The sequence below is a fragment of the Lipophrys pholis genome (genome assembly GCF_963383615.2).
Source record: "Lipophrys pholis genome assembly, chromosome: 5".
Classification (NCBI taxonomy): Eukaryota; Metazoa; Chordata; class Actinopteri; order Blenniiformes; family Blenniidae; genus Lipophrys; species Lipophrys pholis.
Window position 1 is genome coordinate 28952491 of NC_137628.1, and position 26389 is coordinate 28978879.

The 26389-nt window shown below is 44.0% G+C and overlaps 3 protein-coding genes across 4 annotated transcripts; 1 reads left to right on the forward strand and 2 right to left on the reverse strand.

Annotated features, from left to right (window-relative positions):
• Positions 1-1021: 1021 nt before the first annotated feature.
• On the reverse strand, positions 1022-7827 carry vps37c (VPS37C subunit of ESCRT-I). Its single transcript, XM_080463255.1, has 5 exons — positions 7393-7827; positions 6859-6968; positions 4003-4174; positions 2579-2661; positions 1022-1801 (listed from the first exon to the last, which is right to left on the reverse strand). Exons 2-5 carry the CDS (start codon positions 6949-6951, stop codon positions 1103-1105), a joined length of 1047 nt encoding a protein of 348 aa, XP_080319381.1. The 5' UTR covers positions 6952-6968; positions 7393-7827; the 3' UTR covers positions 1022-1102.
• A 118-nt stretch (positions 7828-7945) lies between these two features.
• On the reverse strand, positions 7946-19499 carry LOC308109586 (uncharacterized protein). Of its 2 annotated transcripts, XM_080463257.1 has the most exons (7): positions 19086-19179; positions 14761-14816; positions 13667-13766; positions 13483-13593; positions 12913-12969; positions 11401-11562; positions 7953-10271 (listed from the first exon to the last, which is right to left on the reverse strand). In XM_080463257.1, the coding sequence occupies exons 2-7, from the start codon at positions 14766-14768 to the stop codon at positions 10164-10166; spliced, it is 546 nt and encodes a 181-aa protein (XP_080319383.1). In that variant the 5' UTR covers positions 14769-14816; positions 19086-19179; the 3' UTR covers positions 7953-10163. The 2 variants fall into 2 exon arrangements, with proteins under 2 accessions (XP_080319384.1, XP_080319383.1); XM_080463258.1 differs by lacking the exon at positions 14761-14816 and having other exon boundaries at positions 7946-10271; positions 19086-19499.
• Positions 18833-26389, forward strand: tmem176 (transmembrane protein 176). The gene is made up of 7 exons (XM_080463256.1): positions 18833-19349; positions 20086-20222; positions 20376-20486; positions 20980-21036; positions 23771-23917; positions 24382-24498; positions 25524-26389. Exons 2-7 carry the CDS (start codon positions 20097-20099, stop codon positions 25581-25583), a joined length of 618 nt encoding a protein of 205 aa, XP_080319382.1. The 5' UTR covers positions 18833-19349; positions 20086-20096; the 3' UTR covers positions 25584-26389.

Here is a 26389-nt window from a genome sequence, read left to right on the forward strand (position 1 = left end):
GTCAAGAAACTGACAGCAGAGGTGAAATATCTCAGTTGGATGAAGAAAGTGACACATTACAGTCTGAATTCTGTCCAGGAAACGGTCTCAAATACCGAGTTTATTGTGGGATTCAATGAATGCTGAATCCACTTCCTGAAGCTTTCCAGTGTGAGGCTTGACTGAGGAAAAGAACCGTACGCGTCTCCAGTGAGGGTGAATAACTGCTACAACAGCTTGTGAGCTCAGTGAAGTCGTCCTGCAGCTCGTCAACACAAACTGGTTCATCTCTGCTTTTTGAAATGTCAATATATTTCATGCTCAACTTCACTAGAAGGATTATAGGAAATAATCTTTAATAAACCGTTACGATCAACAGTCGATCTGAGGCGGTGACAGTGACTCAATGCCCCCTGCTGTACGAAAGTAGTACTACACATTCTGCTCACTGACTTTAATGAAAACCCAGTTTAAATGAAGCGTAGTTCCATTCAGTGTTCGACCTGATCTGAGCTCGTCTTCACAGGTGAACATAACAGGAGGATCAGCGTTAAAATGGCAGAGGAGCTACAGAAGAAGCTCTCACACACAACCCACTGAACTTTAATGAAGTGAAAGCAAAAGAAAACGACGCACAAAATCTCTTTGGTCAAAGAAAATTAAGTAGTGACTGAATTGTGGCGTGAGCGTGAAGACCGGAAGAACCGAAACACAGCCGAGGGCACGGATCGCTCCGAACCAGGGTTTCTTTTTCTTTACAGCTGATAAGGACCGAGCTCAGAAACAGAGTGTGTGTGTGTGTGTGTGTGTGTTTCAGAGGACTCGCTGATTCCCGTACAGCAACAAGCACACACACTTTACATGATGGCGGAGAAATGGGGGGTGGGGGTTGGGACACGGGGGCAGATACGAGTGTTTGAACACTGAAACACAACAACCTGAGACTAGTGGGGGTGGGGGTGGGGGGGAGGCGACAACAGAGATATTAAGATGACAGAAGAGTAGTGCAACAAAGAGAAATAAAGCGAGAGACCTCTGGAGTCTGGGAGCATGAGGTGGGGGGGGGGGGGGGGGGGGGGGGGGGGTCAGAAGGAGTGAGAGAGACGGAGGAGCAGTAGTGCTTTCAGGAGTACGGCTGTGGGACCCCGTAGCCCGGTCTGTACAGGGGTCTCCCCGTCGGGGACTGAGTGTTGGAGTAGGGGGGCCCCGCCGGGTAGCTGTAGCCCCCGTAGCTGTAGGAGGCCGGGTAGGGGGCGGGGCCGCTGGGGGGGTTGCCGCTGGGGGTGTACTGGCCGAACGCCGAGCCCGGGTGCGGGGTGGGGAATGAGGGCTGGGCCGGGTAGGGACAGGTGGGCGCAGCCGGGGGCCCGAAAGCAGGCCGGGGGCCGGGGTAGCTCCCCGCCGGAGTGAAGGGAGAGCCGGAGCTCGGGTAAGGAGGGAACTGCGAGGGGGGGTTGCCCGCTGCTGCCACGGGGGGAGCAGTGTTGGGGTATGGGCCGTACGGAAGCCCGGAGGAGGAGGAGCCCCCCGCTGCGGGGGAGGCGGCGGGCTGCGAGGAGTGAGGTTTGGAGTTGGGCTGCTGCTGGTTGATGGTGCTGGCCGTGGTGGGGGGATGGCTCCACAGGGAGGGAGAGGCCGCCGGGTCCTGGCTGCCCACCGAAGACGTCATGGCGGCCGGACTCCCCTCGCTCCTCTGACGAAGGATCTCCTGCAGCTTCTCGATACGAACGCGTCGTTTGTGAGCGAGCGAGCGAAGCGACAGGAAGCCCTCCAGGAAGGAATCCAGAGGAAGAGAACCTTCCAGAAACTCGTCAGCGAGAGCCTAACACACACACACACACACACACACACACACACACACACACACACACACAGAGTTTTCACTCTGGTTCAGGTCAGAACTCGAAGCAGCCTCGCAGCATGATGGTACCTCCACCGTGTTTCACACTGGATGTGTTGGACTATTCTTTTTGGTTGGTGATGCATCTAAAGCAGAGGTGTCCAGCTCCAGTCCTCAAGGGACGCCGTTCCTACATGTTTTAGCTCTCTCCCTGCATCAGCATACCTGAATCTAATGGTGATGTCATCATCAACCTCATGAAAAACCCCAGTAACCCCAGAGAGACCTAAACCATGCAGGACAGTGGCCCTCGAGGACCGAGTTTGGACACCCCTGATCTAAAGCTTCTTGTTCACAGAAGATCATCTGTACTAACTGAACTAAAAACACATTTCTGCCTCTCTTACCTGTGAATGCTAAAATCACATTTTTTACAGCGATCAGATATTTTGTGTTTGTGCAATTATTCACATAATTCCAATCATCATTTAATGACTCAGTCAGTCAGGTCATGTGACCATTAAAAACATAAGTGGGGTTTAAAAGTATTTTGTTCCACAAACTATGTGCTTTATGACATTTTGATACTCTGAAAACAGTAAATTAGCCGAACTGTGACACTCCGTCAATACAAAGCAGCACGACTATTCCCTGATGACTGTTGGTCCGAACGCCTCAGATTAAGATGTTGATGATTACAAACCTGCTTCAGAAGCTTTAACAAAGTTTGTCACGTTTGTTTGAAAATGAAACACAAACCTCCGACTCCTCCTCGGTTTTACCGCCTTCAGTCTGCAGTCTGGAGAATAACGCCTCTGGAGACACCTGACCAGCCATCCCATCTGAAGATGGAGGGATGGAGGGAGGGGGAGAGGGGAAGAGAGAAGGTCAGTGATCAAAATTTTTTGGGGGCACACATACACTTTTAGTTTGGAACCTACTCTACGTTTTTTAAAATGAGGTCCCTGAGCAGTAACAAATGCCTCGTTTCCACAGTGCCCCTTGGTGCCGGTACGGGTCAGGTCGGAACCGGTTGTTGTGCGTTTCCACTGACTCAGAACCGTTACCAACCGGTACCATGGGTAACCATTTCTCGCTACCCCTCCACTTGGGGTACCAGGCACTATGTGCCGGATATGAGGGGGAGGAGATTCAACACTGCCGTCTGCTCATTGGTCCGTGACAACCGCTGTTCTCCCAGCAAGCAGCCATTTCCAATCAGTTGTCCGGCAGCAATCAGGTCACTTTTTTGAAAATGTCCTCCCGTTATGGCGTCACATCCTGCGTGATTACACAACCGTTCATAACCCCGCCTACATTTCAAACCGAACCCCGTGTAATGGAAACGCGGCACTGATATGGGTCTGGTTACAGACAGCTGACCCCACCCGACCGGCACTGGCACCAAGAGGCACTGTGGAAACGAGGCTATATAGTTCCTTGAAGTGTGTCAACAAGCAGAGAGAAACTCTCCTGATGTGACCTGCCGGCTTGGAGAATCTGACTTTAGTGTACATATCCTGAGGAACGTCAACACACCGTTTGGGACGACACAGGCAGAGAGAACAGCGTGGAAGTCAGTTACACATCAACAGGAAGTCATAGAAGCAGCAAATGATGGCTTCTTTACCATTGGAGCGAATAACATATATACAGAAATGGAAACAGGACGGTGCCCCTGGCTCGCTCAGTAGGTAGAGCATGAGACTCGCAATCACAAGGTAGAGGGTTCATGTCCCACGCCGGGCGCCACCTTCCCGTGGGCTCACCACCCGCAGGAAAGGTTCTTAATCGGTGCAATGTGATCTGGGTGACGGTGCTCAGACTGCCACCCCATGACCCGGAAACAGATAAGCGAAAGAAAATGGATGGATGGAAACAGGATGCTTTTGAGAAGGTCTGGAGACCATTTGTGAACTTTGTGGAGGGATATAGATTATCTAGGGATGAAGTCAGGGACTGTGGACAATATTATCGGTTTGGGGAAATTGACAAATGTAAGCCTTTCACTGAGTGATGTTTTTGATATTCTGTTTTCTGGTCTTTTTCTTGTAATCTGAGGGAGTGTATATGCTCATGTAGTGTTTAGATTGTTCCAGTGTTCATACTTTGTTAAAAATGTAAAAATTAATAAAAACATTGTTGGAAAGGAAGTCATAGAAGCAGCCTCCTCCTCCTCGTACCTCTCACGGAGCAGTGTTGTCTGTAGGTTTCTCTGACGGCCTCCAGGTGGGAGTACCTCTCCACCAGCAGCTCCTTCTGCGACTCCAGACGAGGCTTCATGTCCAGGTTCTGCTCAGCCAGGCTACGATTCGAGGCCAGAGCCATCTCTCTCTCCAGCTGGATGTTCTGGATCTGAAACAGGCCAATACTATTTAAAACATGAACTCATAGTAGAAAAGAGAAGTGAGAGACCGAGACATGAGCATATAGCCTGAGCAGTAATCATGAGTATCAAACACACATTTGCCTGAATTGCAAAAACAGTGTTTTTTCCAGCAGATTCTGACAGCTAACAAAAGCAAATAGTCAAGTCTTCAAAGAAAACAAAGAGCTACAAATAAAGTACTCAGGTTTAAGATATTTAGCCCTCGACAACACAGTTAAAAACTTTACAAAAATGTTCAATTGTTCAGGTTTGGTTAGAAGATGTTGATCAATTGTGGAATGTTTCCACTAAAAGAAAAGGAAACAGTCAGGGTTTTTCCTCCATCTAAAGATAATAAGACGCACCCACAAGGCCATAGCACCTCGTGGATGCCCGATCCCGACAGATCTCGGAAGCCAAGCAAGGAAGGTCCTGGTCAGTACCTGGATGGGCGACCGTGAGGGAACACCAGGAAGCCTGGGTGAAAGAGTGGGTACGTCCAAATTGTCTCTCCCTAACTCCTTAACTATAGACTTTACCTTAACCCCTGGATGACATCACAGGGTTAAGGAAAGGTGTTAGGAGGCTTCCTAAAGTTAGTGAAAGGCGATCACGTTAGTGTGGCAGTCGGACCGCACTTTCAATTAGTGACGTCATAATAATGCGACGGCGGCGCAAGTTAGTGACGTCTGCCGTGGTGGGGGAAAAGAACAGCAAGTTTCCGAAAATGGACTACAATGGCAGATTGGCAGCCTCACCTCCATCAATCTGCCCCAAAGCAGCTGTGGCTACATACGTAGCTTACCACCATCGAGTTTGGAGAGAATGAATAATGCAATGTAAAGCTTCTTTGAGTGTCCAGAAGCAGGTAGTATGTCGCATGGCTCGGAATAAATCAGGTGTGTTGCAACTGGGAAAGAGCTAAAACATGCAAGACATACTGTAATGTTCGACGGGTTGTTTCAGGGATCTTATATGAGTACTGCATGCAGTTTTGGACCCGACACCCAATACTGGTATTGGTATCAGCGCTACCCTAAGTTTGACACACCTGCATGATTTTAGGTTATTTTAACTCAACTTTATTTTTAGAAACAACCACAGCTGCCCAAAGTGCTGTACATCAATAGACAAAAATTTAGCAACATGAGGTTCGACCATTTAAAAAACATATATATATAGAAAATGGCAAAAAATAAAACAGGAGTCGTCTCAAGTTGGGTTAAAAGCCAAGGAATAAAAATGGGTTTTAATATTTGTTTTAAAATTGGACAGTGTAGCGGCTTGTGTGATGTGCAGTGGTAGCTCGTCCCATAACTTCGAGGCAGCAACAGAAAACTCTGAGCTTGGGTTTATTCCTGGGTACCTCCAGGAACAGCACATCAGCTGACCGAGGCACCGAGCAGGAGAGGTGGGGGAGACATCATTGAAAGACTGAAAAACTACTTTCATTACATTTTGCACCACAAAAACATTTTCTTTTTTACAAATTGCATTTTTTTTATACTAATTTTTAGGGATGCATTGATCCATGTCTGGTGGCAGAGTGGCGCCTCGCTGTACAACGGCTTTGCAAACATCCACAATGTGTTGCTTTGCTGTGTTTTGAGCGTAAAATACTACCAAACAGCGACATGTTGTCATGAAAAGTTGGATAGCCACAGTGCTGCTACGTTAGCCTGCTCACTGGCTGCAAACTGCGGAATGGATTTCCTGACTCATTACTCCACGTGTCATTGACACCCGCCTCCGTTCATGAAATCCATTCCACATTTTGCAGCCAGAAAGCAGAGCAGCCGGCAGGGAAACACTTGTGGAGTCATTTCAGCAGACAGAAAATCACCGACAAGGCTCATGGATCGGAAATCTCGGCAGGTTGGATCGGAAATTTCCGATCCCCCAATTACATTGGTATCGGAACTCGATACTGATAGTGGATTGGATCGGCCCCATCCCTAATCCCACTTATCTAACTTAGAATAGAATAGAATAGAATGCCTTTTATTGTTACTTTATAACTTAGTTCTCTAAACGGTCACATTCTTTACAATCACTTAAAAAATTTACAATGTCCCTTCTGGTCCCAAGAACATTGACAATAATGTTGATTACGTGATTATGTAATACTTCTCTCTGAGATCGTTTACATAACTCAGCTGCTTCAGGACATTTTACATCTTTAGTATAAAACACCTCATTTGTCTTTAACCTTTGGAATCATTTCCCGTTCATCTTTATGACGAAAGTACAAGTAATACTGTTTGACAGTTTGTGGAGTTGGACACTGGTCTATGTTTGGGAATGGATGAACTTTGTATTCGAAAATATATCATTTTATATACTGTCCAATTTACTGCTATGTCTACTGATAAACCATTTAGGCCTCTGTGACAGTAAAATGTTACCTCTCAAGAGGCTATTCCCATGTATTCTGAAAACATATTTATCAAGTTGCTTGTAAGGGTTTTGAGGTCTGGCTCACTCTAGATGACTAGTATGATACCCATAATTAAAATGTGTCAATGATTTTATTCTGCTTTCATTGAACGTATCCACTCATACAGTATCCACAGACAGTGGCTGTTCCCCTCTTCTTAGAAATGGGAGCCCCACCAGTGAAAAGCAGTGTTGCTGGAGGCAGGATGGTAAACGAGCATATTTTTCCCTTTACCTCGTCAGACTCCAGAGCCATCGACTCCACCCTCTCTGGGTGGTCCAGCAGCTCCTGCAGCTCTGATTGGCTGAGGTCCTGGAGCTTCTCCATGTGATTTGCCAGGATGGCTGTCAGTCACAAACAAACCAGGAAATAACAGTTAAAAACAATGTTTAGAGAAAAAAGTGGACAGTCAAGAGGCCCCGATATGTATTGAGGTATATTAATCATCAACCAGAGATATATCTGGTGGGGTGTACATAACACAAAGCAAGTCCAGTCACACAGTGCTCTCCTTATGGACGATTTACTGCCGTGGAGCTGCTGTTCAGGGTGATGGGTCCATTTATTCCAGGCATATTAACACCTCCTCAGCACAGTGTGTGTCCGGGCAGAGCCGGTGAGGAGGGTGAGGGACCGGGTGAAAGACACCCAGTGCCCATGAGGAGGGTGGAGGACCGGGTGAAAGACACTCAGGGCCGGTGAAGAGGGTGGAGGAACGGGTAGAGGCGAGGACGACGGGCCACACGGCGGAGGCAAGAAGCTACTCACCCAACGCTAGCAAACCGAAGTGAGGCTGGCACTGCCCGCTGGTGACATCCAACACCACTGCCGTGACACGACCTCCGGACCTGCCCCGCGGCTGCAGCCACAACCGCCGAGGTCCGCGCGCTGCCGGTGCCGACGGCCGAGCCGAGCAGACGGATCCGCGCTGACAACAACAGCCGCCGAGGCGGGAGCAATGTCAGGCGAGCAGTCGTCAACTTGGAAGGAAAAGCCCGGCGGTCTAGCGATCAAAACCGGCCCCGACAACCGCCACAGTCGATCACCGCGGAAGCAGTCGACCGCCTTCGTATCCCACCGATGGTTACTGTGAAGAATAGAGGACTGCAGCTGTCGGGAAATGTTGGAAAATCGCGGAAATGTCGCTGAAAAATAAGAAAGTTTCACTTCACACTGACAGAAACCGCCGCCATTTTTGGAAGCATCCACGGTTCAATGTTGGTGATAGGGAGAAAAAAAATACAGCCACGAAAAAATTAAACACAAGAAAACAGCACTGGTGAACATCCATTATCCCATGTTTTAAAACCATAAACAATTTAGAATAAACATACTTTATTAACACAATTTGTTTAACAATTAGTTGCGGCTGTTTTAGTTGTCCTCCCCCGTGTAGCAGCGTAATGGTATCGTCCTGTGCTCAGCTGATGTAAGGGAAACCCCTATGTGACGGTAATGTTCCAGCACAGCTGCCAGAGGGCCCCAACACTGCCATCAGAGGGCCCCAACACTGCCGTCAGAGGGCCCCAACACTGCCGTCAGAGGGCCCCAATACTGCCGTCAGAGGGCCCCAACACTGCCGTTAGAGGGCCCCAATACCACCGTCAGAGGGCCCCAATACTGCCGTTAAAGGGGCCCAACACTGCCGTTAGAGGGTCCTAACACTGCTGTTAGAGGAACACAATACTGCCGTTAGAGGGCCCCAATACTGCCATTAGATGGCCCCAACACTGCTGTCTGCTAATTATTGTGCCTCAGTTAAAGTATTTGTGTATTAGCGTTAAAGCAGTATATGTATATCAGCGTTAAAGATGTAGCTAATAAAAGATGCATTGGGTTCTTTCTGACTAACAGATCTCATTCACGATTATGTCATATCCTCCCACGTGCAAAGCACCATGGGATTGTTTATGGTCTGGATGCTGAAGACAGCAGACGTGCTGCTAAAATCACAGCCACCTCTGGTGAAACGGGCAATTTTGCAAATGTCTGTGATAAAAGAAAACAGTTATGAGGGTCTACGGCGACATATACGTTGTTGTGGCTTTAGGAGAGTCGAAGGAGTCGCATGCCGCTCTTTCGAGACTGTATTTACACACACATATAAGGCAGCGAGTACCACAGGATATCCCACAATGCACCATGGCAGAATTCCGTAAAGTCATAGTGAATATAGTCTATTAAGCCCCCCATCAACTGCAGAAGGTGATATTCCTTTCTTGCTGTGAACTAAGACTTTTGCACACAATGTCTGTGTGTGTGTGTATATATATATCCAGAGTCGGGGTGACCACTGGGTCCCTCACATGCTACATCAGCTATGGGATTCAAACATGCGACTGTTAGAGTCCGCTCCTCTAAACTCTAGATCATCACTGCCCCTTGAAAAAATGTACCATGTGAGGTTGTAAGGGCTGTGAGGCTTCTCTGTCGTAAGAAGCAGTTTTCTTTTTTTTTTAATTTTGCTACACAACAAACAAACCTTTAATCAGACTCTTGTCTTGCAATCATAGGTTAAAAATGGGAAATTGAATAAGAGAATATTATATGGTAAAGATGGAAATGGAAAAGACAAACAAGACTTAGTCTTAGTTCTTTAACTTTATGCATTTTAATTTAGTTTATGAGTAGGGTTAATCTTCATTTATAGGTGAAATAGCTGTTGTAGTCTAGAAATGTCCCATTTGATTGGTTGAAAAAAGCCAGCTTGGTCAAAAAGGTTGTGACGATAAAGAGCTTTCTGACCACATCAAACAATGGGGACATACTATCCCCAACCTGAAGCATGGCGGTGGCATCATCATGTCACAGGGATGCTTTTTAACAGCTGACCCTGTGAGACCTGTTGAGGTGGATGTTAAAAATATTAATGATAATAAAACACTCAGCAGCGGAAAGCTTAAACCTCATTTTCAAACCTCATTGATTTACTGAAACTGTCGTGCAGTGTGGTGAAGTTGCGCTCTGGATGGAGATTCTAAGGAAGACCGATCTGAAAACGTTTTCAGAGACTCACAATGCCATTGTTGTGTAAACTGATTCTGAGTGATGTATTGTAAATTGTAATGTATTGCAAGACTAAAGGCGCTCAAGTCAAATGAGGTCATGTTGGACCACCTGCTGACCTCAGGAGATAAAGCAGCAGCATATCACAAAACTCTTGGAAACTTCAAATTGTTGTTTAATCTAATTGGGCTCATGCAAGTTCCATGCATTGATTGTCAGCACATGGTAACGACAATAATGAATTCTCAGTGCCTGTGTGGTTGCAGAGGTCAGGGGCTTCATGTGCAAGTACAGTTACAAAACAGTTAGGACACAGTGTACAATGTAGATAAAAAAACAAAGAAAATATTACAAGTCAATTCAAATCAGTTTTCAAAAAAGCACAAAGACAACATAAGAAAAGTTTAAGCTGAAAAGGTTTTCCTAATCCTGCTAGACTTTCCTGGAAGAATTACATATGTGCGTCATACCACTGTTAATTGTTTGATATTTTAAAGTCAGCTGATATGAATACCGTTCATGAGTACGAGCTATTAAGCCATTTTCAGTGTCCTTATCGCCATGACAGACAGGAAGCAGTGCATGACCGCAGCTCCGACGTCGTAGATGATCAGCAGCAGCGTCACACACCAGGAATAAGCCTGGAAGACAAAACAACACATCTTACACATCAATGTAGTGCAATTGTCGATATTATTTGTTTTGTTTGTATGGGACAAGTATGAAGACTGTGAAGATTAAAGCAATGCCACCTGTTTGCAGTAGGTGGTGGTGTTGAGTCATGGCTGTCAATCACAATGATGGTCATTTTATTGGTTGGCTCAATTCAGCAAACGGTGGCGTAACGGGGCGTCGTGCTACAGTCTATGTCTGTTCTTGGTGCAGAATTTTGTTAAACAAATTTCCAAATAAATGCGACTTATATTCATAGTCCAGTGCGACTTGGATATGTTTTGTTGTCCTCTTCATTTTGTGACTGCTCTGTGTGACGCATACTCCGGAGCGACTTATCGTCCAGAAAATACGATACATTATTAACGTGTGAACAGATTGATGATTTATAAATGTAAACATTAAAAAAAGTCAAGCGGAAAAAAAATGATCTTGGGGGGGACCAGGCTGTATTGTTTCTGCATATCGCTCGGAAAAGCGGTAGTTGCGCGACAACACCGACGCACAATCGAAATCCCCCGTTTTGAGGTACCACTGGTTCTGATTTGAACCAAGAGCCCAAACGTAAAAACTCAGCCGCTTTTAAACGATTTTCAGCTTCAACACCAATATACATGATTTCCGGGTGATGACTCCTTTAAAGGCTGGATGGCTGGAACCTCTTTGGGAAAATTACAAATCAGAAACCAGTATGGAGACAACCAGTATAACTTCTTGTGCAAATAAAAACATTACGACACATTTAGATTATGTAAAAACCAAAACTTCACCAAGAGCTTCATGCTTGAGTCTTTGCAAGTCCTGGAAAAGTGTTTGAACATCATTAAAACATGGTTATGCAAATACTATATAATAATAAAAATGAATCTGTGGTCAAAGCTCTTCACACTTGGGATAACGAGGTTAATGTTGTGGAACGCCTAAGAAATCATGATAAACTTGTGATTTACAAAACGAGTGGGAATCTTTCCAAAGTGTGAAGCCAACAAAGGATTCTGTTGAATATTGTTTTAAAAAGATCTTCTGACATATTCTTAACGAAATGAAACTGATGAAGCGGACCAGAGTGAGACGGAGGAGCCGGTGGACAACACTGACCTTCAGGTACTCTTGAGGACAGTGGTCGCGGTAGAAATACTCTTCAGGCAGGTTCAAACACGGAAGTTCCTCTTGTAGGTGAGAGATGCTGTAGCAGTAGAGGCAGAAAGCCAGCAGCGCCACCAGCAGGCCAATCACATGACTGTAGGCACAGCATTGAACCTGTCAGGATCACAGTCGGCATCCATCAGTGTGACACCGTCACTTCACCACCTGTACTTCAGCTTCAGCAACAGCAGCTTTGCTTCTAACTATTAGATTTTGAAACAATCCCACAGATTCATTATTCCTGCCAGAGGAGACTCAAGATCCGACTTCTTAATCTGCCTTGAAATTAAAGTCCTTTTTTAATGCAACTTCATTTTACTAATATAATTCTACTGTTACAGTGATGTAACAGCGACACTGATCCTCCCTGAGACGTTTCTACAGCTTCATCAGAGTCCACCTGTGGTGAATTCAGCCCATTGGACATGATTTGGACAGACACACACCATCGATATAATTTCCCACAGTGGACCAAGCATGAAGCCAAAGTTACTGTAGACCTCGGAGATCTCGTTCTCAGGGTCGTCCTGAAGGTCATTTTAAAGGTCGTCCAGAAGGTCGTCTTGAACGTTGTTCTGAAGGTCGTCTTGAAGCACACGGCGGAGATATCAGAGGAGGCTTCAGGACAATGCTGAAGGTCCTTGAGTGGCCCAGCCAAAGCCCAGATTTGAATCTGACTGAACATCTCCGGAGAGATGTCGGAAAATGTCTGTGCACCAACGCTTCTCATCAACCTGATGAAGCTTGAGAGGAGTATTTATATATATATATATATATATATATATTCATATTGGGTATATGAATTTGCTATTATTTCATATTGCCTACTCATTGTATTACGGTATATGATGACATACATTGTTCCGACCTATCTGTCTGTCTGTCCTATCCTTTCCTTTCCTCTCCTCTCCTCTATCCCCTCACCACAACCGGCCAGCAGAAAGCCTCCACCTCTGACTCTGGTTTCTACAAAGGATTTCTTCCTGTTAGAGGGAGTTTTTCCTTTCCACAGTCCCAAATAAATCTGCTTGCTTATGTGGATTGGATTTGTTGGGTTTTTCTCTATTAAAAGCACCTAGAAATGACTGTGTTATATTTGGTGCTATATAAATAAAGTTGAATTGAATTGAATTGAATTGAATTGAATTGAATTGAATTGAGTACTTATTACCTGCTATTTTATATTGTGACCATATTTCTTATAATTTCTTGTTTTTCTATCCCTCTTCTCTCTTCCAGGCTATTGCGTCTTCACTGCTGCAACATATGGAATTTCCCTGCGGTAGAACTAATAAATGACATAAAATCTGATAGAATCTAACTTTGGCTTCACGGCTCTGATACACATCACTATGATGCAAAGGTGGTAACTGATGACCAAATGAGTTTATTCTAGATACAAATGAAAATATATTTGATTGCAAACAAAGCAGGTTTAAATAACTTGACTGTATTTTATCTCACCAATATTTTACTTGGATTTCTTTCGTTGGCCATGGTGAAGGAGCCGCCAGCAATAATCTGCATCTCTCACACACACACACACACACACACACACACACACACACACACACACACACACACACACACACACACACACACACACACACACAGTTAGTAAAAATAGTTTTTAACTTTGCCCTTTGAATATAACATACATTATTTCACTTTAAACTAATATTTAACTCTCGTGTGGTTTTCTTGGCCCTGATACGGACTTTGTCCGCCTCCGTGCTGCGATTGAAATGTGGAATTAGGAGAAAACATGTTGAGTTGGAAGAGAGCCAGTCAAAAAGTTTAGATTTTGCTGGTCGCATCAGATTTGTAGAACGAAGGCTTATCAAGATGAAACTGAAATAAACTCAAATAAAACATTGGTAAATAATAAAACAAATAATGGAGAAATAAGCAGCGTAAATAATGACTCCTAGCATTTTCTCGCTGGTAAAATTCTGCTTTTTTCCACATGGTGGTGTAGGGAGTCACTCTCACAGGAAGTTTAGGGAGCTGAAGTGTTTGACAATTGGTACACACCAGGACTCCTAAGATGAGTGCGAGGATGAAGAGCTTTGGGGGATTCTGGATTGTGTAGGCGAAACACGCTGACAACACCATCTGGATCACCCCCAGCAAGATGGTCACCACCTGCAGAGACACGCGGAAACACCCTCATCATCATCACTTCGACTCATCAACTCCGAGTGACTCGTGAACTCACCGCAGCGCTCTCAGTGTCGAGCCAATCAGCAGGACAACGCAGCCTGAGCGTGGCGGCTGGCCCCGCCCTTTCAGAGGTCATTCTGTCGCTTACCAGCAACCTGCAACAGAAATGGCAAAATTGTGAAATGTGCAAGCCTGCATGCTCGGAAGTGAGGAGATAAAATAATTCTGACACTGAAGCAGAGTCTGAGGGTTCATGCCTCGCTCACATGTGCTCCTGCCTCTGACGCTGACGCTGACGCTGACGCTGACGCTGACGCTGACGCTGACGCTGACGCTGACGCTGACGCTGACGCTGACGCTGACGCTGACGCTGACGCTGACGCTGACGCTGACCCTGACCCTGACCCTGACACTGACACTGACACTGACACTGACCCTGACCCTGACACTGACACTGACACTGACACTGACACTGACACTGACTCTGACTCTGACTCTGACTCTGACTCTGACTCTGACTCTGACTCTGACTCTGACTCTGACTCTGACTCTGACTCTGACTCTGACTCTGACCCTGACCCTGACCCTGACCCTGACCCTGACTCTGACTCTGACTCTGACTCTGACTCTGACTCTGACTCTGACTCTGACTCTGACCCTGACCCTGACCCTGACCCTGACATCAGAGGGAGAGTATGAGATCTCTAACACACAAACGGTTAATGCTAATCTCTTCAATCCCACATTCTTGTTGGGATGATGGATTTAAAATAAACAATCAAAGAGTAAAGTTCATCTTTTGGAACAGAGATTTGTTTACATTTGATGGGAAGCGTGGTGAAGCATAGTGAACCGTGGGGAAGCATGGTGAAGCGTGGGGAAGCGTGGTGAACCGTGGGGATGCATGGTGAAGCGTGGTGAAGCATAGTGAACCGTGGGGAAGCGTGGTGAAGCGTGGTGAAGCATAGTGAACCGTGGGGATGCATGGTGAACCGTGGGGATGCATGGTGAAGCGTGGTGAAGCATAGTGAACCGTGGGGAAGCGTGGTGAAGCGTGGGGAAGCATGGGGAAGCATCGTGAAGTGTGGGGAAGCGTGGAGAAGCGTGGGGAAGCGTGGGGAAGCGTGGTGGCTGAGACGAGGATTCTACCTGAACATAAGTTGATTTAACTGGAGAATTATGTCTGCAAGCAAAACTCTCCATGACTGACAGGACCAGACCGACACAACCGTTGGAGAAAGCAAAGAGAAAGCGGGAAGCCTTTAGAATGAAGCACTGTGTGTGTTTGAGTTGGCACCGGTGTGTTGATGTGTGTTAGAGGCTGTGTGTTCATTCAGGGACCCCCAGTCTGAGGAAACCAAAAGAGGTAGTGAAACAGACGAAGAAAAGGGAACCAGAACGTGTGAGAGCTCATCAAAACCACATGTCCGAATCCTCTGAGGAAGAAGAGGAATGCCGTTGGATGAGAAGCAGATGTATGTGTGTGTGTGTGTGTGTGTGTGTGTGGGAGGTGGGGGGGCGGGGGGGGGGGGGTGATGAGTAAACACACGGCTCTAGAAGTTCAGGGAACATTTTGTGCTTCATCGATGTGTACATATGGATTTAATTTGTTTACTGAAACAAAAAGAAAAAAACTAATTTGTAAATGTACCTTTGGAAAACAATTAAGTTCTGTATTTCCTAGAATATGAGTCATGCACGAGTGTAAGTTGTGGAAAAACAGATTTAAGTCACACTGATGAATAAGACACATTAATTTTTTTATAGCTTTTCCTTTTTGGAGTCATTTTTCTTCTCCGTCAAACAAATACAGCAGTAATGGACTTTACCTGTGGAATTGTAGCAGCGTTTTGTCGTCATGTAGAGACATCTAGTGGTCCCAGATGGTATGAGCCGGACAGTCTGTTATACAATTGACCTTTGGCTAACCCCCGGCCCCAAACGCAAACAAACCAATAGCGTTCATTAATTTTGTTTTGAAATCATCTTTGTCATCATTTAGTCTTGAATCATGATAAAAGGGTCAAACTATCATTTATTATTAAATCGACTAAATTCTCTTTCAGAGGTTATAGCTTTCGGTAAAAATACTAACTAAAAAAACTACAGGTACAAATCGATCAAAATGTAAAATTGGAAGATTATATCATTCTAACCTCATTGTTTTTTTCTAACAGTGCTCTTTCTCTTTCCCTAATTTACGTCGGCTGACACTGGACCCTTTGTTGTTTTTGTGCGTCTGCAATTTCCACCACAGCCTTTCACAAGTGACGCAATTTGTTTAATTTGTCAACTTCTGAACATTTGTGGTCTCCATTTTTGTTTGTCTGACTTCCTTTGTGGTTTCTATATTGTACGTATTGATCAATTGTGATATATTGTGCAATTTCGTAAATTAATTATGATTAATTGCACTTTCACTATCACATTTAAAATTCTGCCAGTTTTTGATTGGCAAAGCATTAGTGGGTTAGTGTTAGTAGGGTTAATAGGATTAATAGGGTTAATAGGGTTAGTAGGGGTTAGTAGGGTTAATCGGGGTTAATAGGGTTAATAGGGGTTACTATTAACCCTACTAACCCTATTCACCCTACTAACCCCTACTAACCCTATTCACCCTACTAACCCAATTAAGCCTATTCACCCTACTAACCCTATTAACCCTACTAACCCCTACTAACCCTATTCACCCTACTAACCCCTACTAACCCTATTCACCCTACTAACCCAATTAAGCCTATTCACCCTACTAACCCTATTAACCCTACTAACCCCTACTAACCCTATTCACCCTACTAACCCAATTAAGCCTATTCACCCTACTAACCCTATTAACCCTACTAACCCCTACTAACCCTATTCACCCTACTAACCCTATTAACCCTATTCACCCTATTAGTAGTGGTTAGTAGGGTGAATAGGGTGAATAGGGTGAATAGGGTGAATAGGGTGAATAGGGTTAGTAGGGTGAATAGGGTTAGTAGGGTTAATAGGGGTTAGTAGGGTTAATAGGGTTAATAGGGGTTAGTAGGGTGAATAGGGTGAATAGGGTTAGTAGGGGTTAGTAGAGTTAGGGTTATATATCATATTGTGCACGCTGACATCTTGATACATTTTTGCTCATTATTTTGCAGCAGTTATTTGGCAGAACCAATAAGCATACATGTGAATTTTTATTTTTATTTTTTACAGATAAGCATTCTCCTGAGTCTCTGTTATAGTTCTCATTTGTCATCAGTATCTTTTTAAGCAACTTTAGCTTTAGCAACAAGTGCACAAGCTCAAAGCAAAGTACACACTGAAAATAGTTGTTGATAATATTGCAGGTTGAAAAAATAAATGAGATGAGCGTTTTTCAAAGTTTACATGTTTTCGCATCCTCTGGGGGACATGGGAGGCCTTAGAGAGCAGCTGCAGCACAAAACATCAGCAGGTCTGCAGGTTTTTACGACGTTCCTGCACACTGTTCCCTGAAATACAGCCAGTAATGGACGTGGTGGTGGTGAGTGTCAGGTGAACGCGTGCAGGCTGTGAACGCTGGGCACACAGATTAATCATTGCATTTCTATATAATGAATCAGTTTATGGAGCAACAGTCTGTCATTACATCAAGATATTAAGGTTAACATGCTAATGCCATGCTAAAAGGCTATGCTAAGGCAAAGAGCATCAAGGGTTAGGGTTAATTTGTTCTGCTGGGAATAAGATTACTGTTATTGGAATGTGTGCATGTTATCTCTAAACAAACTGAAAGTCCACCTCATAAATTGTGTTTGACAGAAAAATAAATCAGATTGTTTATGTATTTGTGTTTTTTGGTTCCTGTGAAATGAAACGAGAGCAGTGTTTGTATTGCAGGTTCTATCCTCTGAAATAAGTCGGACTCGTTGAAAGTGGAGGTTTACACATGAGTTCATGATTTTCAAGAACAAAGGTTGTGTGACTGTTTGCAGAGGATCTTGTTGTTTTGGTTTCAATGCATGAGTGCATGATGTGAAACAGTTTGACGATCTAACTTTTCACGTAGAAAAAGAGGCAAGGACAAAGAACCGAACCCAAGTCGAGGAGTTCTAGTATCTCATGGATCATGTCTGTAGCTTTGGACCAGTCGTGATGAAGTAGAGAAAGTCGGTCTACACCCCCCCCCCCCCATGAGATCATGTATTAAGAGTCACAAATACAAGCAGCTCAAATAAGTTTTTTTTGGACGGGGGCAAGCCTGTGGGTTCCAACATCCAGGAGAAACTCCATCATCCAGGAGAAACTCCATCATCCAGGAGATGGCTGTGCACATTGATGTGGACCTCCAGAGGAGCAGCGACACCAGGAGACAGTCCAGAAGCCCAAAGCACCTTCCTGGGGATTGTCAGGACGACCAGCTGAAAGAGGAGCTGCTGACTGTCTTCTACCGCTGCTACACTGAGTCTCCTCCTCATGCTTCTCTCCACTGAGTCTCCTCCTCATGCTTCTCTCTGCTTCTCCATCTGGCGGCGGCTCCCAGGAAAGACATTCAGATTGTCAATAACCCTTCAGAATAGCACTGGTCACTCTGTCTCCTGTCTGGAGGTCATCTTCAGAACCTGCTGTCTCAGGAGGGCTCCCAGCATCCTGAAGGACCACACAAGGACTCACACCAAGACTCACACTAGGACTCACACAAGGACTCACACCTGGACTCGCACTAGGACTCACACTTGGACTCACACTTGGACTCACACCAGGACTCACACTAGGACACACACCAGGTCACGGGATGTTTGAGCTGCTGCCCTCTGGTGGAGGTTCAGGGTACTGAGAGTATCACAGAGCACAGTGAACTGCTCAGTGAGCCGCCCTGCTGCTGCTGAGTATCTTTCATGATCATTTTGATGACCCAGTCACTTTAGTGCCCTGTTGCTATGCTCTTTTTATCTGAATAGTTTTTATGTATATTGCTTTTATGATGCACATAATATTTATTCTTTCAGTATTCATGATTGTGTGAGTGCATATGTTTATCAATGTTTGTTGTTTCTTTATTTACGGCACCAATGTGGTTCAGGGGCACAAATTCTTTACACTGTCATACAAAGTGTTATGTGTGTGATGACAATGCAGATTGATCTTATCTTATCTTATCTTAAAGTATCTATTCTACACACTCCTCAGAAAGCACGGAGTTGCTGGTATTAATCTACCCCTCTGCTGCAATAATACCCCTCGCGCGCGCGCGCGTGTGTGTGTGTGTGTGCGTGTGTGTGTGTGTGTGTGTGTGTGTGTGCTCTGTGGACGATCCTCTATGCTTCTGTAAAGATTAATTTAAAAAATGATGAAACGTTGAGTGAAACTGGTGGGAGAGAAGAGCGCACTCTAGCATGCACGCGCTGAGCTGGGTTTACTTTTTGGGTTAACGTGTTATATTTAACAAAACCACTTCAGAAGGGGTACAGCATTTTAAGGCATTAAAACAAACAAACAAACAAAGAGTGACTGACCTGCCTGGGGTGAGAGCTGAGGAGGTCCGTGCGTCACACGGAGACGGAGATCTATCCTTTACGCAAACTTTTTACGGCGAATAATCCCGATTGCGCATGAAAACAGGGGAGGAAGTGGAGGAGGAGCTCTCTCTCTTTATCTCTATCTATCTCTCTCTTTCTGTAATACACAGCTCGTCCCTCCACTCGCCTCCAGGATTCATTATAACCAGACGTTCTTCCCAGAAGACTGAACTTGTAAAGGAAAAGTTTATTGAGAAAAAGGTAGGAATAATTACATTCATCCTTCTGTTCAACGCGGCAGCTCTCGATTACAGAGCGAGTTTAAAAAAAAAAGATCGGATCTCGTGTGAAACTTTGTGCGTAACGGGATCGATCATCGCGGTAACAGCTGCGGGGAGTCACCCGAGGAAAGAAACCCGTGCGTGTGCGTGTGCGTCGCGGGGCGAAGTTTGAAGTGGAGTGGCCCTGATAGAAACAAATCAAATAAGCTTTTCAATGCAGGTTGTGCGAGTCTGCATGTGTTCAGCCATTAAAACAGGGGTGCTCAACCTTTGACCTTTGACCCAGTGCTTCAGTACAAAGAGACCCACGTCCATTATATATTCACACTTTCATTACTACTGATCCAAGTCTTGGTTTGATTTGTATTCATCAACTAATTCAAATCCACTGAGATTAGCAAGGTCAGGGTTAAGGTAACTCCAACCTTGTTGCTAAATGGTAGATCCACTGTGATGATGTGAAAATGTTTCTTTATCTGGTGGATCTCAGTGTTTGGCTCTGGAGTCTGCCTCACTGCTTCCTTTGCTCTGCCTCCTTCCCTCCTGCCCCTGCTCAGCCAATTCAAAATGATGGTTAAGCCACAAATAATTCACAAAAATGGTCTTTTTAACGAATTAGAATTATTATCATATCAACTCAGCCTGAATTATTTCAGACCTGGTGGCCTGGTCTCAGACTGAGGATGCAGCTGCTGACCCTCTCCTCACCTGTGCAGGTGGTCCGGCGATGGCGGTTTCAATCTCCAGAGATCTGACGGTCCAGGTGCTGGAGGACATCAACGTGGTGAAGCTGACTGACAGGCAGCAGGCGCTGAGAGCCGCCATCCAGAAGGGGGAGCCCAAATCCCTCGGGGTGAGCGTGCCTGCACGTTTTAGGTCCAGAGAAAAACCTATTTTGCACTTAATTAAATGCAAAATTTTAAAAGTGTGTGTGTGTGTGTGTGTGTGTGTGTGTGTGTGTGTGTGTGTGTGTGTGTGTGTGTGTGTGTGTGTGTGTGTTTCCCAGGTGAGTCAGGTGATGCTGGGGCTGATGGTCATGTCTTACTCTATTCCCCTGCACTTGACGGAGCTGACGGAGGTGGTGTGGTTTGGCGTCCCCTGGTGGAGCGGCGTGATGGTGCGTCAATAACGCCACAACGCAAACAAAACTAATAATTAGGCGCAGAAAAAGTGCATAACTTCTTCAGAATAGCTGGTGTTTGATTTTTAAAGCTGCTTCCTGGTTAAAATTCCAGTCAAACGTCCAGAAACTTTACAAGCTTGTCGCTTCACTTTGAATTTGTTAAATTCAATACGACCACAATTGACTTTGCTTTGGCTTTTATTGATCGGAGCTCCTGAAAAAACTATGAAATCATTTTGCCAGACCGACCGTTAGTTTCATCGCATGTCAAGTTTGCAGCCGTCAGCATGCACAGTTTAATAAATTGACTCTCACAGTACAGCGGCACCACTCCTATAGAAACAGAAATAAAGTGTTTACTTCGTCATCTTAACAAGTTCAAGCTGTGGTCAGAGCGGAGCCTTGTCGTGTCCGCGGGCCTCGTGTTGGGCCTCCCCGCTCTGCAACCCCTTCAAACATGCTTTGTTTTTGTCTTCTTGTCTCACAGTTCATCACAGCCGGAGTTTTCGCAATCGTCCTGGACAAACACGGCACCATGAAACTGGTGAGCTTCCCCTCCGAACGTTCCTGTTTCTGGTCACATCCGTCCTTTTTCTGCTGAAACACACACAGTTCAGCCATGATTACACACACACACACACACACACACACACACTATATGCTTAATACGCACATATTTTCTAATATTAATAATAATTACAATTTTGACTGGTAGTGTTTTTTGCGACCTTTTTTTTAGATTAATATAGTAAACATTCATGTTAACTTTACAATATTAAAATAACATAAACAGCCTAAATAATGTTTTGGTTGTGATTTATAAAGGTTCCAGAGGTATATGATGTACAGACGGAATCCACTTCGATCCAGTTTTTCTTGGCTCTTTTTCGTTAAAGTTTGAAATATATTGTTGCTCACTTCTCTTTATATAAACTGAATAGCTGCATTCATTGAGTCAATCTAAATTGATTATCCTCCATTCTTTCTCCACTAACCTCAGCATATTCACTAAGCTGAGGACAGAGATGGAGGGAAAGTGTACAGCCAAACTCTGCCTGACAAAATGTTCCTCACATTAGTACCTTAGGTTGTTATTTTAAGATTCAGGTGGTAAGAAAGGCAAGAAAGGCATTGTTACTACCTGGATATATATATATATATATATATATATATATGCATGCAGCGGAGGAATTCATGAATTCACAGTCGCCAAACTCCCACTGAAACTCTGACCTTTAGACGCAGCCTCTTCAGCCTCTTTATAGAGGCCCAGGAAAAACCGAGCGCAGGCCAGAAAGACCCACACCTCAGCAGGGCAGTCCTCCTTCATGGTCAGAGACTTGTACTCCTGACAGGACCATCAAATGTAACAGGAGCAACAACACATGATTAACCTTTAAAAACTTCCAAATGTTTTTGAATAAAATTGAGATATTTTGAAAATTTTCAAACAGTTTAATGTGTTGTTGTTTTTTTAAAGCTATTTTAAGCTTTTCTTTTTCTTTTAGAAATTCCAATAATTTTAGGATTTTTTATTTCCCATTTCTTGTTGTTTTAGCAAATTCCACCCATTTTATTAATGCCTTTTTTAAATCCCAGAGATAGGAATCCTTTTGAAAATGACTCTGGCGTGTAAATATAAATATAATAATAATAACAACAATAATAACAACAATAATAATAATAATAATAATAATAATAATAAAAAAGTTTATTTAGTTATAAACATGTGAACGGTTCAGGGAGCCAGAGGTGCTAAAGATGTGTGTGTAGTTCTCTCGTGTTGTGTATGAATTGAAGCACCAGCACATGCACTTCCTGCAATTGGGGATTTAATCTGGCAAAATAATAGTGGAACTATTTCCCCATATCAGTTTCAAAGTTTCCAGATCATTCTAAATGAAATGAGTTGAATTGGTTAACTTTCACTAGCATTCAACGGGTACATTTTAAATATTAGAAAGATATTATTTGGCATTAAAACCATGAAAACATAAAAATCAACATATTTGTAGATTCTGGCTCAGGACAGTGATGCATAAACTTTATAGAGTTGTTCATATCATCTGTACTGACGTCTGCGTTGAGGCCAATACTGCGTGTAAAGGATCTTGAAAGGGTTCATGTACATTTACACCTGATCTTTCAAACTCGACATAAACCAGCATCCGGCTTTCAGCAGAGCAACTCATCTGCAAAAAAAGAGCTTCAGTCATTGTTTTGTTGCTTCTTTGAGCAACTCAACACGCCACCTTGAGTTGGAAAAATTGTCCTGCAAGATTCCAAATCTGAATCCGTTAATCCTCATTTGGACTGTAAATAGAATAAATAAATGCTTCTTTTTATTTTTTAAATGAATCGCATTATGACTTGTGGTCATTTGAAATGTCGTCTGTTTCAACTGGTCAAGTCAATGCTGATTCCAGTTTAACCTCATGATCACAGTAGAGACTCTGCTCAGGTTGGTTCTCACGGTTCCCTTACAAGCCGCCGACATTGTGGGATAAGCAATAGAAGGCGAGACGTGCGTACAGCTCACTGACTGACTGGGAACGTTCATGATGGAGTTTTGAGGTCATTTCCCGACTGAGCATTTTCATAAGCATTTAGTGGAGCGACCGGCTGAGTGTGGCTGCTGCCATGGTAATGAGTCAAGGCTTCCTTCGTCCGTCCTGCTGCTCGTCTGAACGGTTTGTCCTGCATGTCATCATCTGTAACGCCGCTCATTCATGCATGTGCACACACACACATGCATATGAGCGTGACGTCAGATTTATCTGAACAACAGAAAACCCAAATAAATGATGGACCGTAGTTCATCCTTGAAACAAAGACTGAGATTTCAGGATATTTAAAGTGCGAATAAACTCCCTAATGTGCCTTTTAAATCTCAAGAGTACAATCTGATGTAAGCGAGGGTGGCTGTCGGCCTCTCAGACTTTATAGTCATTCTGTTCGTCTCTTATTTGCAGATTGTTTTTAATGCTGATTGAGATAAAGCAGCATATAGTGGTGTATAAGTTTAATCTTCTTTCTGCTCCCTTTCATTCTGGAACTTGAAAACTTTTGTTCTGGATTCTATTGGATTGTTTTTTGGGTTTTTTTCATAATGAGTGAAATAAACTGAACTAAAATTAGAAAAAAAAAAGTGTGTGTGTGTGTGTGTGTGTGTGTGTGTGTGTGTGTGTGTGTGTGTGTGTGTGTGTGTGTGTGTGTGTGTGTGTGTGTGTGTGTGTGTGTGTGTGTGTGTGTGTGTGTGTGTGTGTGTGTGTACGCAGCTGCAGGTGTGTGTGACGGTCAGCTTGGCGGCGGCGGCGGTCTCAGTGATGGCCGTCATCATCTACTCGGTGGACATGGGGAAGCATCCCTCGGCTCCCTGCAACAACATCAGCCTCAGCCAGTGTGACGACAGATATTACGCCACGGTGGGTTCCTCCAGAGACCAAGGCACATTCAGCTCCGAGACGCAGCGACGCCTTCAGCAGCTGTTTGAGGAGAAAATCACTTGTTTAGTGAGATTCTAACTGATGCGTGGAGAAAGTGAGAGTTTGCTGCAGGAGATTTGAGGAGCTGCAGTCTGAGGACACATGAGATCAACCAGCTCCCTGCTTTGTTTTATTCCCAGACAGAAACGTGTCATCAAACAAATTAAAGGTCCCGTGTTATACACAGTTTCACATCGGTGTCATTTTGTCCAACAGCAATGTATTCATGTATTCAAAGTTTGTATCTCCCCAAATCCAGCCTCCGTCCTGAATCTCATCTCGCCTAAAAGTCGATCTGACAGGAAGTCAGTCTCATGCAAGTTGAGTGGAGGGCGCAGGGAAACGATGACTGGACAGTTTGTCTCCTGTGTGACGCTGGAACGTGTTTGGTTTTGTCCCGGCAGAGGCTGAGTCTGGGCATCAAGTCGTCTCTTCTCCTCTTCACCTTGGCTCAGACGGTGGTTTCCGCCGTCCTCGGCTTCCTCCTGTACCGACAGAGATGTGGCTTCGGACAATACGCCGTGAGATTCTTCTCTTTTCCAACGTGATTTTTTTTGTTTGTTTGTCTGGTGCCTCGTCCGACTCCAGCGTCGTTCTCTTCCTCCAATTAGAACTGTGTTAGCAGTTAGCATCTGTTAGCATCAGTAGGAAGAAGAATAGGTTTGTCAGTCGACAGGAAACAACTTTTAACGTTGATGAAACAAAAGTTTATCTAAAAGTCGTACCTGCAAAAAGTACACATCGATACTTTAACAGGAGAATCGATGTAAAACCAGACGTGTGCGTTTCTGACGTCCTCGTATCGATCTGCACATTTTTATTTGCTTCATAAGATTTGAAAGTATTTTACCGGACATTGACCAACCAGAAAGAAATGAGCAACTTAACCTCAGATTGTGAGATTCATGACTAAACATCTCAGTTTAGAGATTTTGAAGTGTTTCACGTCCCAGAGACACAGAAGCAGCAGAGAAAGGCTTCTTTTGTTCTGACATCTGTTTTTAAATAAGTTCTTTGTGTGAAGGCCTGAATCCAACATGAACCTCTGAATCACTCCGTTTGTTGTTTTTATACAAAATTGATGAAATAACATTAGTTTTGTGTTTATTCTTAATTAGCATGTCTGATGTAAAGTGTTTACATAGAAAGAGTAATTTGTCAAATTTTCGTGAACTGAAATTAAAATGCCAACTTTTTTTTTTTTTTTGACTGTTAAAAGAAAAGATTTAGTTTAGTCGACTAAAATTGATAAAATGCGATGAAGCTGAATAAACATGGTGGAAACAGACTGAGATGAGATGAAATAAGGAGCTGAACACTTGTTTGGGAAGAGAGTTACTGAATTGAACCTTTTGTTTTTCACCGAGACGTCCCTCTCTGGCCACCGAAGACGAGGCCCATAATGAAAACCAAGACTTTTAATGTGAAATCCTTACATTTTAATCTGGGTCACATTGTTTCACTGCAGCGTGTCGGAACACGGACAGTCTGACCCTGGTACTTTGAACCCTGCTGACGACTGTCTGTCTCTCGGTTTGTTTTTCAGTCTCTCGATCAAGCCACTCCATCCACCCCCACAAGCTCCACCCCCCTGGGCCAGGACTGACCGCTTCCTGTTTTTGCTCCACTGACATTCTCATCGACTTTTCTTCAAGTTACATTTTTGTATTTGAAAAAAAAAAAAGAAAAATACATCTTGCATCTTCAACTGAGCTTTGGCTTCCGAAATGACTTAAATAACTAAAAATGCACCAAAGTGTCTCCAGCTGTAAACCTTCACTCTGGAGGGGAGAACGTCTGGGCTGAATACTATTGGTTGGTTTGGGGGCGGGGCTTAAGCCAAAGGTCAATGTAAAAGTTGAAGCTAATTTAAAAAAATTTTTTTATTGTTTAACTATAAAGTTTGAAGGTTCTCAGATGAATAGAGGCACAAACTATTTTAACTATTTTATTCAAATTATTTTAACTACGAGTAAAATTACATACTGTGAAAAAGTATTCCCAAAAATAACAAGAACTCCCAAAAAAATCCTGCTTAATCGTAGTATTGTGAGTATTTGTGTGTCCAATTAGTGTCAAGCGTTCTTGAACTGTGGGAAGGAACCAGTGAGAAGACAAGCTGTGACTCCCCGAGTGAAGTATATCCAAATAATAAAAACCTTCAGTATCTCCAAGAAATCCTCTGTGTCCAAGCAGGAAACCTCAAAGTACGTGAGTCCTTCATTTCTGGTACTGATCCAGTGACTTTTATCGCTTTGATCCTCTGTTGCTCATATCGCAGCACAAATACATAGAGTATGTGCACTTTGTTCATGTTTACACTGTTTCATAAAAGTTGTTTATCCCTTCTGTATTAACTTGAATGTCCTTTATTTGATACAAAATAAAATCATATATTCATACATTTTTATG

Coding starts and splice junctions, on each gene's coding strand:
- vps37c (XM_080463255.1), bottom strand. CDS start 6,951: ATGGAGAAGCTCCAGGACCTCAGCCAATCAGAGCTGCAGGAGCTGCTG. Junction 4,175..6,858: donor TGGCTCTGGAGTCTGACGAG/GTAAAGGGAAAA, acceptor GGCCTGTTTCAG/ATCCAGAACATCCAGCTGGA. Junction 1,802..2,578: donor AAACCGAGGAGGAGTCGGAG/GTTTGTGTTTCA, acceptor TGTGTGTGTTAG/GCTCTCGCTGACGAGTTTCT.
- LOC308109586 (XM_080463257.1), bottom strand. Junction 12,970..13,482: donor CACTCATCTTAGGAGTCCTG/GTGTGTACCAAT, acceptor TGAGAGATGCAG/ATTATTGCTGGCGGCTCCTT. Junction 11,563..12,912: donor GAAATCCAAGTAAAATATTG/GTGAGATAAAAT, acceptor TGATCCTGACAG/GTTCAATGCTGTGCCTACAG.
- tmem176 (XM_080463256.1), top strand. CDS start 20,097: ATGGCGGTTTCAATCTCCAGAGATCTGACGGTCCAGGTGCTGGAGGAC. Junction 20,223..20,375: donor GGGAGCCCAAATCCCTCGGG/GTGAGCGTGCCT, acceptor TGTGTTTCCCAG/GTGAGTCAGGTGATGCTGGG. Junction 21,037..23,770: donor AACACGGCACCATGAAACTG/GTGAGCTTCCCC, acceptor GTGTGTACGCAG/CTGCAGGTGTGTGTGACGGT.